The sequence below is a fragment of the Cyprinodon variegatus genome, unplaced genomic scaffold (genome assembly GCF_000732505.1).
Source record: "Cyprinodon variegatus isolate N-32 unplaced genomic scaffold, C_variegatus-1.0 Scaffold829, whole genome shotgun sequence".
NCBI lineage: Eukaryota > Metazoa > Chordata > Actinopteri > Cyprinodontiformes > Cyprinodontidae > Cyprinodon > Cyprinodon variegatus.
The window spans coordinates 69894-87696 of NW_015151282.1; the positions used below are offsets into that span (position 1 = coordinate 69894).

The following is a 17803-nucleotide window of genomic DNA, read 5'->3' on the forward strand; positions in this document are numbered from 1 at the left end:
TTCCACCTGAGGAGTGCTTGATAGAACATATTGACAGGCGAGAAAGACTATCTTAAAAGCAAAATGTTTACACATTTTTTACAATCTTGGTATAATTGCTGCTTTAAGTGGGTTGCTCTGTCAGCTAGAGTTTCTATACGGCAGTTAACGATTAATCGATTACTAAATTAGTTGACGATTATTTCGATAATCGGTTAATCACGATTAATTGTTTCAGCCCTAAATGAGATAGCGACGACAACTGTGATTCATTATATTGAACAGCTCAAGATTCCATGGAGATATTCTCATCTTCTCTTCCAAGTGAATCGGTGGGACTTCTACCTTCTTTAAGAGAAGCCCAGTCATCACCCGTGACTTCATGAATTCCTACACCAGTAGCTCACTCTGGTTGCACACAAAGGTTTTCCAATTAAATGACGAAAGTGTATCTGTGTTTTACACTTCACTTTTGTTCCATTTTTTTGGTGAACTTAAGCGTTTTTCTGTATCCACCAAAAAAGACACAAAATGACTGGCGATACGATATCAATATTGGAAGTAATAGAGCCATGCAAGTCCGTGTTGCTACAGTGGTCTAACAAGAAAGAGGAAATAAATCAAATCAGACATAAAGAGAGGTAAGACGACTGACGCTCGGAATCAAATCTCAAAGTGGGTGTTCACTGAAGCAGGAGCTAAAGGCAAAGTTGAAAGGTGTGGGAGTAAGCACTGCCTGCTGATGGCAACGGCGTACAATAATGTTTATGTCTGTTGAAATGCTTTCCAGGCTCAAAAACACCCAAGGACACCATCATGCTTGGTGTGTACGGCTGTATTTAACACAAACATATGGCTTTTGGTGTTTTTTCAAAGGCAGAGTTCATGACTTGGCCCCTTTTCTGGAAAGCAATACAAGCATAACAGGTTTATATATTGGCTGTACACCTTCAGCTTGATTGGATCCAATCTGAAACTTGAGAAAGAGGACTGAAGCTTATGCTGTTTTCAAATTATGTGTATGAAAAGAGTTCCTTCAATGGTTCTTTAACAGAGCAACCAATCAGTGTTTACACACAGCAATCAAAATTCATGCTGCCAGCATAACTAGGTCACTGATTTTAGGCACATGTTCCAGGCTGCTTTCTCTCTCCTGGCCTAGTGACCGACCCTGGGACTATTTCCTAACAGTACAGGACATTTATTCTTAAACGGAAGCAAAGCAGGACAAGTTCAGAGACGGCTTATCAGAGGGATCTAAGAGCATTATGTCACCACCGCTGTCATAAAAGAGCAAAGTCGAGATATGAATCAGATCACCTGCTGACTAATCCACTGCCTGGAGTCAATCACATTCTGCAGAATCCCTTAGTTTAAGAGTTACTTACAACAACATTTTTTATCTTATCAAAAAAATAAATAAACATAAAAAGAAAATGAACTCCGCATTAGTCACACTAGCATCTGCCACTCACACCAGAGGATCTTCTCAGAGCATCCAGGGTATCCCCTGGCTGATTCACCTTTTAAAATAATGTGCTAACCACGCCTAACAGGCACATCGATTGCCTCGAAGGCATTAGAGCAGCGCATTAACAAACCCAGAAAATGAAATAATTTCAATCTGCAAATGCTGATAAATGAGATAGCAAAGGAAATGTGGAGGAATTAAGTTTCACCAAAGTAAAACAAAAAAAAAACAAAAAATAGTACAGGTATTTACTTTTATCAAATGAAGGGAAGATTTGGCAGAAGCTTTATGCCAAAGGGAGGTGGAGTCATAAACCACCAATAACACCTCAGCACAGGTAGTTCATCAACATAGTCAACGATGTCAACAAACAACCGTGGACGCAGCATCATATCTACAGACCTAATAAAATTATTTATAACTGCCATGCACTACAGGAAGTGGGTGGGACATTAACATCTCTTTATCTGCCGGCAAGTTAAATACAATCTGAGCAAAAGGTAGTTCTCCCATGGTGCAACCTTCAGGGCAGGTATGTTTGAGAAAGAGGAAGGTGACAATTTTTTCTACACCTTATTTCTCAACATCATCACAAATGATGAGATCGCTAACCTCAACCGCGGATAGTTTCTGTAAAAGCCATGAAAATACGAACAAGGTCGACACATCAACAGTGTAAAAATCTTACTGCGTTTTCTGCGGCTGCTCGGTGAAACATTTACAGTTAAACTGGGAAATATTTTAGCAGGAAGAATAAACAGATGAATGAGACAGACCTGAGGCTGACATCTAAAAAAAACTTTGGAATATTTATTCTTAAAATCCCCCAAACATAGACTCAGTTATTTTACTATAAACAGATTTTATTGAAATGTTAGTTGATGTTATTTTTGAAATGTGTGATAAAACCAAATGTCTTTAATTGAATATGATTCGGTCAAAATTAAATACTTTTGTAGCGCAGTATTTGACTCTCTCTTAGATGATCTAGATGCCAGATAAAAGGTTTATAAATGAAAAATGAACTATAAACTAGGGCTGATCCAATATTGTCATTGGAAATTGATCAAATATCAGCCGAAAAATTAATAGTGGAATATATCAACATGCCTTTAAAATCTACTATATTAGAACACTCATTGAATCAATTTGCTTCTATCCACTTTTGTTTAAAGTTTGTCATTTTCTGCTAATAAGAAAAGGGTCCGTTGTTTCTCATACCTAATGTTGTTGACTACTGTTCTCTGTTTGAGAAAGATCACTTGATCAAACATTTTCTATTATTATTCACTAAAATATAAGCAATAAAAATATGAATGATTCTGTTATCTTTAAATATTCAAAGCTGTAAAGCAGTACTGTATCAGAAATGAAAAGGTTGTATCAGGAACCCGCCGGTTTGACTTGGGTAACCTGTGGGCAGTGGTGGCCTAGTGGTTAGAGCATAGAGTTTGGAATCCTAAGGTTCTGAGTTCAAGTCCCACTCCCACAGACTTTCACTCTGGCTCCATGAGCAAGACCATTAACCCCACACTGCTCCCTGGGGGCCCCACAATGGCAACCCACAGAGGTAAAGTTCTCCAATGTAAGATCAATAAAGTTCAATTATATTGAGCTACTTTCCAGAAGGAGCTAAAGGAATTATTAATCTTAGAATTGTTTAACAATTATATGAAAGCTCATACTCCAAACCTGTCACTTTTTAACCTGTGTGATTGTTTTTTATATACCAACCAAATGTTGTGTTCTTATTTTTAAGACATTTAATGAATAGAGGAAGAAAAAAAAACACATGTATGTATTTGACATGACTATGTGAGATTTGAGCCAATTAAAAAATATTTGGTACCTAACCTAAAAAAACTCCTGCAGATAAATTAATTAAAAACTAAATGTCCTGTGCCCTACCTGATCGCAATTATCAGTTAGACCATTTCTTTTGGCCTACATTCAATTCAAAACCATTTTTTAAATAAGCAATCTCCTTATTTACACATTATTACACAGTCATTATCGTCTTTTAAATATCTTGCAGCATTTTTTGGGTTGACGTCATGTTGGGAAAACAATTACACTTTTTGTTTTTAAAAAAATGACATATCTTTATTACGCTCTGGATCACGATGCATTAGATCGGAGGTCTTCAACAGAGGGTCCACGGAGGTACTGCATGGGGGTCGTGAAAGTTTTGGTTGATTAGACTTGTTTTTATATACCCACACCCAAAATTTTTCACTAATTGAAATGTCTTTGAATACACATTAACATGAATTCAACAAACTGTTATAAAAAGATAAATGGAGGCAGAAGATGTCTTTCAGTCATCAATGCCAGTGGCGGTTCTAGACCAAATGTTCAAGGGGGTCAGGAGGGGGCCAATGTGTTTTCATGGGGGAACAGAAAAGCATGATATAAAAAAATAAAAAAAAAACTGGGCAAGGGATTTAAATATATTGAGATAGCTGCATGAAGTGAAATTTATATTCAATTAGGTTTAATTAAAATTCTATTTCTTATTAGGTCCATATGCATTCATAATTTTACATATTTTTGACTTAATTCAAGTTAAAATGACAGGTTTCTGTAAATTCTGAATTAAAACTCAAGAAAAACTGATAAATTCAGCCGTAAAAATTAGAGCAACTTGTTTAGAAAAAAAAACATTTAGCAGATGAAAACTGGGATCCTATCTCATTAGCACTAAAACTATCACCTTATTGTTTTTAAATAATTAGTAAAACAGAATTAGTAAAGAAAAAAAAAATGAAATAGATCCAAAGAACTTATCAGCAACTATGTCTGTTCCAGCACATATCATCATTAGAATTTCTTTTAAGTATCATGTCTTCAGTACAGGGACACTGGCCCCTGTTGGGCCCCGTCTAGAACCGCCCATGATCAATACACACACATTTGATCTTTCAAGCAGGGCACATTTCATTCACAACACCTGTCACATCAATGAGGAATCAGAATCCGAAATACCTTAATAATCCCAGGGCCAAATTACTTTCTTTACAGGATTCTATCTGTAATAGAGTGACTATAGGACCAGTTTGGTTTAACAAAATTTCAAACACCATCTACAAATAGGGGGGCCATCAGTTTGTGGGCCCTTGGCCTGGAAAACGTTTTAAGACCCCTGCCTTAGATGATGCAAATGAGCTCAGGTATGCAGATTGATCGCCTGATAGTTACTACAACAAGGCAGTGTGTGGCAGTGTAGCAATGCTATGGCCTGCTGTATCAGCTTCCCCCCTCCAAAAAAAAAAAAAAAAAAACGTAATTGATTTTAAAACGCCTTCAGCTTAACATTCAAAGCATATGCAGCGTGATTATACAATGCAGCAACTCCACACACCGAGTCGTGCTTCCTATATGTACAGAAATATCGGTCATTATTAAGGCTACAGGAGTAGTCGGTGCATTTTCCTGCTAGGTGGGTCAGAATTAACCGCTAACCCAGATCTAACAAGCGTGTATTTTTGTCACTAAAACTAATTTACGAGGCCCTGGCTGCTAATAAGAGCGTGGGCTATGTAGAGAAGGGATGAGAAATATCTGGGCCACAAGCTGCAGGCTACTGTCAGCAGAGCCCTGGGGTATTGGAGCCAAAGGTGGGGAAGAAAAGCGTTTCCTCCTCGCCAAAGCTCGACGTTTCTCGACCGTTTCACTAAAAGCGAAACACTCATGGCGGAAAAGAAGCTCTGAAAACGACACATTTTTCGACACATTAGACCACAGGCCCGCCAACTGGTGTGTTTACCAGTCGGCGGAGGCTGAAAATAGGAGCCGTTGCTTCTGCTGCTTACCATCTTGCGGGTCGGATGATGAAATCCAGGCGATGTGAACGGAAAAGCGGTGAAGCAGGAAGAGTCAGCGGGCCGCCGAGCTGAGGGGGGGAACGGTACCAAAAAAAAAAAACCAACAACACGGTAGTGGTGCCTCTTCTGAGGTCTAGTCCTGGATTTGTACCCAGCTTTCAGGCTCTCCTCGCTGTCTCTCTCCGTAACCGAGGCTTTCACTGCAGTGGCGAAGGGAGTGAGAGCCGCTGGGAGGGGACAGTAAGCGGAGGAGGAGGTTCGGTTTGACAAGCAGGCGGTGGCAGAGGGGCGGAGGGAGACAGCCAACGGGAGGGGGAGGTGCGGCAGTACTGTAGATTCGAGTTCTACGTCTGTTTTTTTAAAGTCATGCATAAAGCAGTCCAGTGCTTTAGTGCCACCTGGTGGTTGAATTTACACATCACAGAGAGAAATATAAATATTACAACTGAAGTGCCTTTTATATTTCTTTTAATTGCTTCTATCTATCTATCTATCTATCTATCTATCTATCTATCTATCTATCTATCTATCTATCTATCTATCTATCTATCTATCTATCTATCTGAGATAGATCTATCTGAGACTGATAGAAACTCCTGGTCCCCACTCTAGGTGTATCCCTAGATAGCAGCCTGCAGGAAGATAGTCTATTCCTTTTATTTTTTTTATCTTTGGAAAGTGCATTATCAAGAAAAAAAAAATTCTGAAAGGTTTTAACAAACGTTATCCAGGAAGCTTTTTCAATTCAGAATGTCTGGAGTAGCCTTGAGTTCGAGGTTTTATACAGTAGCCCATCAAAACCTTGTTTTTGTTTTATGGGCTACTGAATAAAACCTCAAACTTAACGCTATTTCGGACATTTTGAATTGAAAAAGTTTCCTGGATAGGAAGCGAAACATCATCAAACTTGGAAACCAAGTCCAGTGGATTGTTTTTATTTTTTATTTTTTGAATGACTATGACCTGGATGACTGAGATTCTTCACCAGCATATTTGTATTGGTTTCTTTATTTCTTTTGCTTGATTGTCAAATTTGGAGATTAACATTTCAATTCATATTTCAAAAAGGTTTTAACTAGACTTTTTAACAACGTTAGAAGATAGAAATAAATATAAACAAATTTCACTTTGTGTTTCATTACTCCTCACTTTAATTCATATGGGGAAAACAAGTAAGATATTGTTTCACCTTTAGAATCAAAACAGTTCTAGGCAGACATTCCTCAACCTTTCAGTGTTTGTTTAACCTCTTGATGCCTGACTGACCAGTTTCTTTCTTGTATTTTTATTTATCACCTTTTTCACAGAGTGTTGTGGTATACAATCAAGACAACATGATTTAGAGCTCAGCCAGGTTTAAATATAAGGAATTTTCCTTCATTCCCAAGGTTTGATTCTTAAACAATTTAAACAGACAAAATAATAAAACAATGTACAAGAATGATCAATTTGAAAGCACTAATCCATCTATTTTACTTTTAATGTTAAGTAAAAATTGTCTGTCTACCCTACCCAGTTACAAGTGGGAACACTTGACACTTAAACATTAGTGCTTCTTAACCTGAATTACTGACAAGCTTTTTGGATTTTCTCCTCTGCTATCTTGACATCTTTTCTCATAGGTGAGTTTCTGGTCATTGAGATTGGAAAGTCCTCTTGCCATCATCCTAATCTTAAACTCTCAGATTATTCAGGCCAGGCTGAACACATTTTAGGCTTTAACTGTAAACATCTATAATGCCTGCCATTTATAAATGCCTGTTAAGGTGGAACAGGATTTAAAATGATGCAGGATTGTCTTATTTTTTACATCCTAAAAACTTGCCTACTATTATAGGAATTAATACTTTTCAGGGTTGCAGTATGCATCAATCATAATCTGAGCTTCAAATCAATCAACACTTTAATTCCTTCCAGCTAAAAAATTGAAATATCTTTAAAGTAGATTTCATCTCATTTCTGGTTGCAGTGTTTTATATTATTTCAGTTACTCAAATGCTAATGGTAATTCTATTTAAATGACTTGCTTTAGCAATGAAAAGGCATAATTTAGCATTTAACCATGAAAAGAAAAAAAACCCAGAATGCTTCAATAAAGAAAACAGATGCAAAAAAAATGAGTTTTCATTTTATTATAATGACATAATAAACACCACTTTCACAAAAGGAAAGACTTCTAAATATAAAGACCACCAGAAGAGCATATTGCACAATTCTGTCATTTTGTTCTTGATTCTTGATTGTCTGCATAGATCAATTTCACTGAGAATTGTCGGGGGGAAAAAAGCACACGGGATGAAAACAATCAAGGGCTTTTTGTACAAAAATTCAGGGGGGGTTTTTGTTTGTTTTTTACAATATCACAAGAAATATAAAAAGAAAAACAGTCAATAAATAAGTTTATTTAAAGTTGGAAAATTCCAAGAACATATTTTATTTTTCTTTGTCACAGAAACAAAGCCAAGTATTTTCAGGAGAGGTAGAGAGGACAAACACGCTGTAGACAAGAACACATCTGCACATTAAGCTAGAACACATACGTTTAGAACCTCATTTCACATTCATATAGTGACACATAACATATGTTATAACTGATTAATTAGACTTTGGTCCATAGGGCAGCAATAACAAAAACCAAACAACAAAAAATGTACACGTGTCCATATATCTGTCTATTGTCTTCCACTTATATAAGAACAGGGTGAACCTGGTTCAGCTTGAGAACCCAGACCTTGATCTCTCCAGCAATATTATTCTCCAAACCGTGGTTTGGGAGAATCCTGGGAGAACCCTGGCCTAGCAGTGTTCTGCACACCTGGTCCTCACAACAGCTGTCTTGCATGTTTTTTCCCTTATGCCACATTCCTGAGTAAAATATTATGGATATATATTGTAATGGGTGGATAACAGGCTTCTGGAGAAGAGAGGATGTAATCCAATCCTTTGATTCAGGTTTGCAAGAGCAGTGGGCCCTGAAGACAGCAATGTAGAGGAAAAAAAGAGGAGCCATGGCTTCAACCATAGGGGAACTGACCCTATCCTATGTTCCGGATTGCTGCAGTGAATGCTAAACGTTATGTTTTAAGGACACAAGGAGAACCATATTCAGATAGAATAGATATTTCCCCCAAGTTTGCAAACCACACGTCTTTTTTATGCATGAACATTGTGTCCATGAACTCAAGAACCAGTAGAAGGGCAGCTCTGGCTTAATCCGACCATAACTGGAAACATGATCAACTCTTGTTTTTTTTGAGTTATCCTAACCCATCATGACCCACTACATACCTTGAGAGTAGGGCTGAAACAATTCATCGCAATTAATTAATTATTGAAATAATCTTCAACTAATTCAGTAATCGGTTAATTGTTATTTGGAGTATAGAGACTCTAAAACATGCCTTTAGTTGACAGAGCAACCCACTTAGAGCAGTAATTATATCAATATTGTAAAAAATACATAAAACATTTTGCATTTAAGAATAAAAAAGTTTTTCTTTAGTCAATATGCTCTATCTACAGTAGAACTCCTTAAGTGGAACATTTTTTGTTTCACCTGGTTTAATTTAATAAAGAATCTTTTTTAAGGAAACTTTGGCTATCTGATTATTAATTGAAAAAATAATCGACTGATTAATCAATTTCCAAAATAATCTATAGTTGCAGCCCCACATGGGAGACACAATTAATCCTCCAGAGATCCTTGGTCTCTATTCCACACATTTGGATTAGCCAACCAATTTCCCATTAACCCAACAGCCAGTGTACAATTGAATGGACAGTAGATGGGGGTGTCCTTTTGTAACCTCCTAAAGTAAGCTTTCCAGAAATAGAGGCTAAAAAATAGAGTCCCTCTATTTACTTAAAAGCCCAGTAAGAAAAATGTATCTCAGCTCCACACTAAAGGTTTCCTTCAGTATATGGGGACAAAATCTCCTAATCTGTTGGTGAAATGCTACCAAGGAACTTTCTGAACACACCAATCATTTTATGGCATTTCCTCTAAATCCCTGCAGGTTTATGTTATAGAAATTTTTTTAGCTCCCAGCCCTTAACAGCATTGATTCAAAGCAGCCACATTTTATTTTGTGAACTTTACAAGGGGTTTTGATAAAGTAACAATTTCCAATTATTTCTTCCTCTTTTTCTTTATCTTTTTATTTTCTTACAAAATGCTAGCACCGCATTAATACATCTTTTGGAATCACCTTGTCGGTACTTAAGTTCTATGACTTCATACTGTAATCATATATTTAATATTATGCTCAGATTTAGCTAATTAAAATATGTTAAAAATATTTTATTTTAATAGAATGCTAGCAACAAATGGTCTAGTTTACAAATAATTTACGCTACACTGTAGAAAAAAAAGTTGAAATCTTAGTGTCATGGTTTTAGTTCTGTTTAAGTTTTCTCTTTGAGTTTTCATTGGTTTTATTTCCATTTTGTGTTATTCTAGTTATTTTCGGTTGTATTTGAGTTCTTACGTATTTCTTGTTTTCCCTCTGCTGCCTTTGGAACCTTAATTAAATCAGGAAAACTCATCTCTGCATCCTCATCTTTGCATTTGGGTCCTCAACTAACTTCCACCAAACCTGAAACTAAATAAATCAACTTTAAACGCATTTTTTCTTGAACTGAGCAGGGGAGACTCTTTGCCAATGGAATAAGACAATTTAAATTTAAAATATTTACATTTCAAGTGCATAATATCTAAATAACTTATTTTAAAGGGAAAATACTCAATTTATTGGCAGATCATCTTATTTACTCTCTCAAATTGAGCGTAAATACATTTATTTTAAATGTTAACTCTTTTTTTTTTTAGATAGTTTTTGCAGCATAGGTTGTCTGTTAAAGGTAGACAACACCAAATCATTGGTTTTGGTGAATTTCTTTGAATTCTGGTCAGTGCTAAACAGCTTAAAACAAAAAAAAAAATCAAAATAAATAAATAATGTATCTTAAGACATTTCTGCAGTACTGCATGTAGTTTAAAAACACACACATACGGATAAACACATCTGTAGCACCATCTGTAAAACAAACACTCATACTCCATGTAAAAACAGGTGAACTAACACAGTTACGTTACTGCACACATATATATGGATTTTGTTTTTAACAATTAACTGTTATTTCCAATGTTCTGGAACACAAAAAGAGACAGAAGAATCATCTTCACGCACATTTGTATTTTCATGGCAACATATGCAATTTCTCACAGAAAAGAAGAGGATGGGTATGTTTCCACTGCAAAGAGCTTCGTCTTTTCTGACACTGACAGACGGATGAAGGAGGGAGAGCATGTTGACAGACACACCCCCAACATCTTTCCTCCCGCTTCCGGCCATCAAACAAACATTTCCTTGTTGATCCACATGAGCGTGCGCGTGTCGTTAGGTTTGCATTCGTACTCGATGCTGTTGAAGCTGTTGCCCCACTGGCAGTGCTCCCTCTTGTTGTAGTTGTAGAACTTTACCTGCCATACGGTTTCAAACGATCCCACCTCTGCAAACTGAAGCAGGAGTATGGTTAGAGATTCATGCATAAGCTGCCATGATGACTTATGATTAAAAACACAGAGTATTGGATGATTTAAAGTGCTTACAGATAGAAACATATTGATCATAATCTTGCGCTACCACAAACCGCATGGTGCATTATTTTGCATTTACACAAATGTTTCCACCAAAATAAAAAGAGGCAAGCTTGTACTAAACTCTTATTTTCCTCACACCACACAACTGATCCACTTTATTTAGGTTAATACACAGAACCATGATAATTATGATCACACCTAGTAAAGATGTGTAAAAATCTTTTCATTCTACAACCTCCCATACCTTCCTCTCCTGCTTAGGGGAATATAAATAATAAATTCTGCCCTAATCATATTGATGAATCACTATTCTGTGCTGAAACCCAACAAAATTCCAATTTCTATTTTTCTAAAAGGCTTTTACTCATAATGCTCAGGGATTCTAAAGAATCCTGATGGAAGAGTTCCACAGCATCACAGATCCTCTACCATACCTAACAGTAGGCATATGGGGGCCATTTCACATCCTATATGTTGTTTTGAACTAATGGAGGCTTTGTTCTGTGTTTTCTCTAGATAATGATTCTCACTAATTTCCTAATGAATCAGTGGCCCTGTTTCTAAATTGTCCTTGAATCTCTTTTGATTGGTGCAAACTTGTTTGTTTTTTTTAAGCCTACAGCCCACTTCATGCTGCCAGGTGGGTTATATTTTGATTCCACAGGTGTAGATATCATAAGTGAACTTAACTGTCTGTCCAAAAAAAACTGTAAATTTAGGTTTTAGCAGCGTGGGGACTACTGCTCAAAAAAATAAAGGGAACACTCAAATAACACATCCAAATCTGAATAAATGAAATATACTCATTGAATAAGTTACACAAACTGCATCAATGGAAATCAAATTTACATGTATTAACCAATAGAGCCCTTGATTTGGAATCACACACAAAATTTAAGTGTAAAAACACACTAGAGACTGATCCAACTTTGAGGATCTCATCTGAGTACCTAATGGCAGTCATGCTACCGCTGGTGAGCACATGGAGGGGTGTGCAGCCCTCCAAAGAAATTACTGACCTACTGCCAAACAGTTAATATCATCCTCATGGAATTGATCTCTAACTGTTTGTGAAGATATATGTACATTTGTGGTCTGCTGGAGGTCATTTTGATGGGCTCTGGCAGAGCTCCCACTGTTTCTCCTTGCACAAAGGCAGAGGTAGTGGTCCTGCTGCTGGGTTGTTGCCTGCCTATGCTGGCCTGTCTGCCGGCAGCACCTCCAACCTCTGGACACTAGACTGACAGACACAGCAAACCTTCTTGCCAGAGCTGACACTGATGGGCCATCCTGGATGAGCTGCCCTACCTGAGCCACTTGTGCAGGTTGTAGAGTCCGTCTCAGGACAACACACGTGTGAAAGCTCCACCAACATTCAATAGTGACCAAAATAGTCAGAAAGCATAGGTACTGAGAGGTGGTCTCTGTTCCCCAGCTGCAGAACAATTCCTTCATTGAGTGTTTCTTGCTAATACTTTCCACCTGTTTTCTATTCCATTTGTGTAATGTAAATCCCTTTATTGTCCCACAGTGGGGAAATTCCCTCTCTGCATTTAACCCATCCCCTTGGGGAGCAGTGGGCAGCCATTGTGTGGCGCTTAGGAAGCAGTGTGGGGTTAAGGGTCTAGCTCAGAGACCAACAGTGGAGGCTGTAGGTCTTTCAACCTTCTCAGAGCACAAGCACACTCCTCTAACCCACTAGGCCAACAATCCCCCAGTTTGCATAACAGCATGTGATATTGACTGCAAACTAGTTTGATATCACATAAGTTTAATTTAATGAAATTTATATTGTGTTGTTTACATGTTTTCCTTATTATTTTGAGTAGTATATTTGTACATATACAACAGGATTCCTTTAACTTTAAATGAAATGAATCATTTCAAAAGCTGCATTTTCCATCTGCTGAAGTTAACTTTATCTATCATTAAAATCTGTCTCATGATTTGAAACCTTTAAGCCTGCCTAAAGAAGCAAAAACAGAATACATTTGTAAGGGACCCAATAATTCATCGGATTGCCTCGAAAAAAAACTAACAAAAAAAGACCAATATAGATGTGACCACACTAGATAAGGAATGACACAATGCCTAATATTTTACTTTTCTATTTAGCATGTAACAACAGAAAACAAGAAAATGATTATTTAATAAGAGCTAAAAATGAATCAAAAAGACTTAAATATGACTTTAAGTGTCACTAGCTTCAGCCATATTGTCTGCTACAACAGTATTTAAACCTAATAACTAGTATTTTTGTTTGAAAGATAGAAATAAAACATGCATATATTAGATTACTATGCCTTGAATGTACTATTATTAGTTTAGAAGTTTCTCTTTGCTAATATTAATAATACTTTTACAAAGCATTTATAATATTACTATTTTTATTTTTACTTATATTTTAGATTATTAGGAATATATTAATATTCAGTATTAAAATCAAGCTGTTATATCCCAACATGTACCTGTGAACTCACACATCAATAAATATTTAAGAGCTGTTGTTAGATATTTGCAGAAAACAACGTTCTTCAAGTTTAAATATACAAATAGATATTCCGTTCTATATGAGAGTGGGATATTGATAATCCACATCTAATTTGATGAATTCATGCTCTATTATAGATTTAAATACCCTCCATATATGTATTACACCCATACCTGTATACTGATTTGAACTGGTTGCCTTTCTCCACTCTTGGTGTGTGCAACCCCCTCGGTGTCGTACTGACCAGTGTAGACCACAGACTGGGGGTCTTTGGACTGTTGCTCCAAGGGAAAGGTCACTCCACCCACACTCATTGAACTGCAGCCAGAAACACCACAAAACACACTCATATTAATAAACTCAAACACATACGGTAGACAGTGTACACAGTGTCTTGTATTCAAACTAACTTTACCAAAACTAATTATTTCCTGTTACTAAACAACATTATTATAGTATTATTTTAAAGTTTAGTGATGAATTAGTTTTTGTTTTGTTTTTTTATTCACCCTCACTGGGCAAATAGTTTGCAAAACCACCTTTTGATAAACAATTACACCTTTTAGTGCATGGTTTGAAAATTTTATCTGTGTCAAATGGCTCAAGCAAAATATGAATCCTCAAGATGGAACTGAGTTTACTGAATTCAGTCATCATCATATTGTCACACTATGACTTAGGGATGAACTGATATCATCATTTGGGCCGATATCTACAATTCTATATTAATAATGCTATTATAGCCGATTTTACCCATAACGTATATCATATGAATGACCAACACAGCACTGACATGCTTCAGTTAAACACCTTCAACACCTTAGCTTCATCAGGTTAAATGTCCATCCATTTTCTGTCACGCTTATCCCAAGCGGGGTTGCGATGGTAAGCTGCCTACGGGCGAGGGGCAGGGTACACTCTGGACCAATCCCCAGGTCCATCACATGGCAACACATTGAGAAACAGAACAAACAACCAATCATGCACACACTCACACCTAAGGAGAATTTAGAGAAGCCAATTAACATAACAGTCATATTTTTTAACTGTGGGAGGAAGCCGGGGTACCTGGAGAGAACCCACACATGCTCAGGGAGAACATGCAAACTCTATGCAGAAAGACCTGGGGCCGGGAATTTAACTTGGAACCTTCTAGCTGCACGGCAGCAGTGCAAACCCACTGCTCCGCTGAGCATCCCCAATAAATGTCACATGACCAAATAAATACCACATGACCAATCCACTCCACCCTCCCTTCTAAATGAAAACCAGCAAATACAGATATTGATTTTTAATATGGGTACATTTTTAATGATCATACCAATATGCTTAAAAAATGCCCCAAATTTTCCGATGCTGATTTTAAATCCAATATATCCTGCAGCTCTACTATGAATTAAAGAAAAAAGTTATTTATTTGATATTTTTATTACAACGTATAATCTAAAACTCCTACTGAATATTGTAGTTCGTGATTTGGACTGTATCCAATAAAAGTGGGAAAGGGAAAAAAAAAATTGGGATTGATTTGCATAAAGGACAGCTGCATGTTCCCAGCTGTGCTCCATGCCCCACATTCAGCTGAACAGCTCTTCTGCATCATGTGTGACCTACATTCAGACGTTCTTACTGAGGAGCATGTTTTACAGAATTACTGCCAAACATCCGTCTCTAATCCTTATTTGCAGACATGGCGGTACAGCTGCGCTCATTACATAACCAGTCCAAACCACTAGAGACCGTTGACACAACATACAAAGGCCTGCATCCTGGAGTAATCCTTGGTGGATTTGACGTGGAACCTGTTTGTGTTGCGTTCAGGTGCTGCATGTAAAGTCAGCTTTAAACTTGCCTTGATGAACTTGTCAAAATGTTGGACCAAAAAAATAACAACTTCTATAGTAAAATACCTGATCAACATTTACTTTCATCTTCTAGAATAACAATCAAGAATTATTATATATTAATATTTTTTTTTTATTTGACTAAAAATTGCATTTATTTTATTTTTACATTTATTTTTTTCAATTAAAATCCACAGTTTTGGTGCATCTGTTGTCTTGTAAACCAGAAGATATAGCAGAATGAATTTATGCGTTTTTGTGGGGAAATATCCCCCAAAAAAGACAGTTATATGATTTGGGAACATTATTAATCAGAATGCGTGCACCGAGCTCACAATATTCGCTCTATAAAAAAGAAAACCAATTGTGAAATATGATACCTGTTGGTTTTGCATCCCATGATTTGCCCTTTTTGATCAGGAAGATCCAGTGAATACCTACGTGGCCTGAACTGCTCCTGGTTTCACCACCACTTCGATCTTGTACTTGGATCCTGTCAGCAGCTTGATGGTCCGCGTCTGTCCGAACCGAGCGCCGTCCGACTTGAAGAACACCGCGCCGTTATTTGGAAGTATCTTCAGGGAAATCCCGATTTTAACGATTTGGGGGACGTCGGTCATGTTTCCATGCAGCTAGAGGGCAGAAGCCTCGGCGGTGATTGCGAAGGGGAAGAGTCAGGCTGCGCCTCAGGTGCCGTGATCAGTTGGAGCGGACGGAGAAGCCGAGAAGCTCATCAGGCGATAAAGCGCGGCTCATTTCCAGAGCAGCCCGGGGTAATCCACTCCAACCTAAAGCACGGGCCTAATCCCAACAAATGCTCTCCTTGATTGTCCCCTCTGAAAATATCTCCCTCTCTCACGGCACACTCCCCCTTTGCACACACCCACCCTCACTCCTCACGCGAGTCTCTGCTGGACAGCTGTCCTTGGTGCTGAAATTTTCTCAGCTGTACCGGAGGTCTTCAACAGGGGGTCCGCGACCCCTAGGGGGTCCTCGGAAGTACTGCATGGGGGTCGCGAAAATGTTGGTTGATTACACTTTTTTTTAATATATATATATATATATATATTTGTGTAAATACACATTAACATGAATTCAACACTCTGAAGTAAAGAGATAAATGGAGGCAGAAGATGTCTTTCAGTTATCAATGCACACATTCAGCGACACACAGGAGCTCTTTCAAGCGGGGCACCAATTCATTCACATCACCTGTCCCATCAACCAGGAATCAGAATCAGAAATATTTTAATAATCCCAGGGCCAAATTACTTTGTTACATGACACCATCTGTAATAGACTGACTGTAGGACCAGTTTGATATTATACAATTTCATACAATATATATAATTAGGGGGTCCCCGCTTCATCTTTAGGGGTCTGTTAAGGCTACTCTTGCATCAAAATAGTTTCCAAAAAAATCAAAAATTGCCATAGTAGTCTTAGGAGGAGGTTTTTCGACTCACAAAACAAAAAGCACTCGTGGAGAATTTTCTTGTTTCAAAAAAGGGTTGTTTTCTTTACTTATAAAAAATAACAGAAATATTCTCGGAGTTGACTTACAAAAAATTCAAATATAAATTAAAGTGATGTGTGTGAAAAAACTGTTGCACTCCTCACTCCTTCAAACAAACAATCAGATCCACCTCATCAGCTGCTTCTACTTGTTAACCTCAGCAGGAGGCGGACTGACAAGGAGGAGGGTCAAAGCCAAACCAATACTAAACAAATAAACAATAGTTCCACCATTCACACAACCTTAGATCTTTAACATTAATAATTTTGCAAAAAATAAATGAATCTAATTCTTAATAGGCTCCAACATCCCGGCCCCTAATTGTTAGCCTTAGCAAAATAACGTCCTTGGTCGATTTTAAAATAATTTAATCTTATGTTATATCTCACATTTATCCGAAAATGGCTCCTAAAAAAGGGGCATACATTTTTTTTTTTACATCAAATTATTTTTAACCGTCATATAAAATAAATTTATCAATGTTGATTGGTTGTCAAAGCTTTTTATAAATATATATACATTAGGTAAATAGAGTAAAGTTCTAACACTATTTTCTAGAAATTTATATTGACACAAAATTAAGTACCACTAGCATCAATCATAATATTAATAGTAATAATAAGAAGAATAGAAACAAGAATAGTAATAAGATTTTGAATTTTTAACAACAATTTAGGTACAAAATCAAATTATGCCAAAATGATTTTCATAAAAGCTAAAATCATTTAAATAAGGAGCTTGTTATATTGTAGTTCTCCATCATCTGAAACATTAGGTAAAATCTTGTTAAAACCCCACAATGGCATTAAGTCCTCTATGCCCTGTGTGGTTCTGTGGAAATGAAAATCCAGTTTAATCCTGACTTTAACGGTGCATTTCCACGGAGCCACCGCAGCAACAAGAAGATGTTCTACATCAGAACAGAGAATGCAAATGCTCAAGTTATAGCTGCAGATTGACTGTTGGCTCACTGCAATACTGCAGTTTGACCACTAGAGGTCAGCATTGGCTTACTGTAGCAAGAAGGTTTTTTTAAACGAGACCCAAAGTAAATAAGAGAAAACTATTTTAATTAT

General features: G+C 37.1%; 2 protein-coding genes across 2 annotated transcripts in view; both read right to left on the bottom strand.

Annotated features, from left to right (window-relative positions):
- The window catches only part of ppp3r1 (protein phosphatase 3 regulatory subunit B, alpha), a 40583-nt gene extending 35001 nt beyond the window's left edge, over positions 1-5582 (bottom strand). Inside the window, exon 1 of the mRNA XM_015396904.1 lies at positions 5263-5582. Coding sequence (XP_015252390.1) covers positions 5263-5265 — 3 coding nt within the window. The 5' untranslated portion in view covers positions 5266-5582. The remainder of the gene's footprint in view (positions 1-5262) is intronic.
- A 4429-nt stretch (positions 5583-10011) lies between these two features.
- Positions 10012-16152, bottom strand: LOC107098986 (CB1 cannabinoid receptor-interacting protein 1-like). Its single transcript, XM_015396902.1, has 3 exons — positions 15653-16152; positions 13541-13685; positions 10012-10792 (listed from the first exon to the last, which is right to left on the bottom strand). Exons 1-3 carry the CDS (start codon positions 15829-15831, stop codon positions 10628-10630), a joined length of 489 nt encoding a protein of 162 aa, XP_015252388.1. The 5' UTR covers positions 15832-16152; the 3' UTR covers positions 10012-10627.
- Between the last annotated feature and the right edge of the window lie 1651 nt (positions 16153-17803).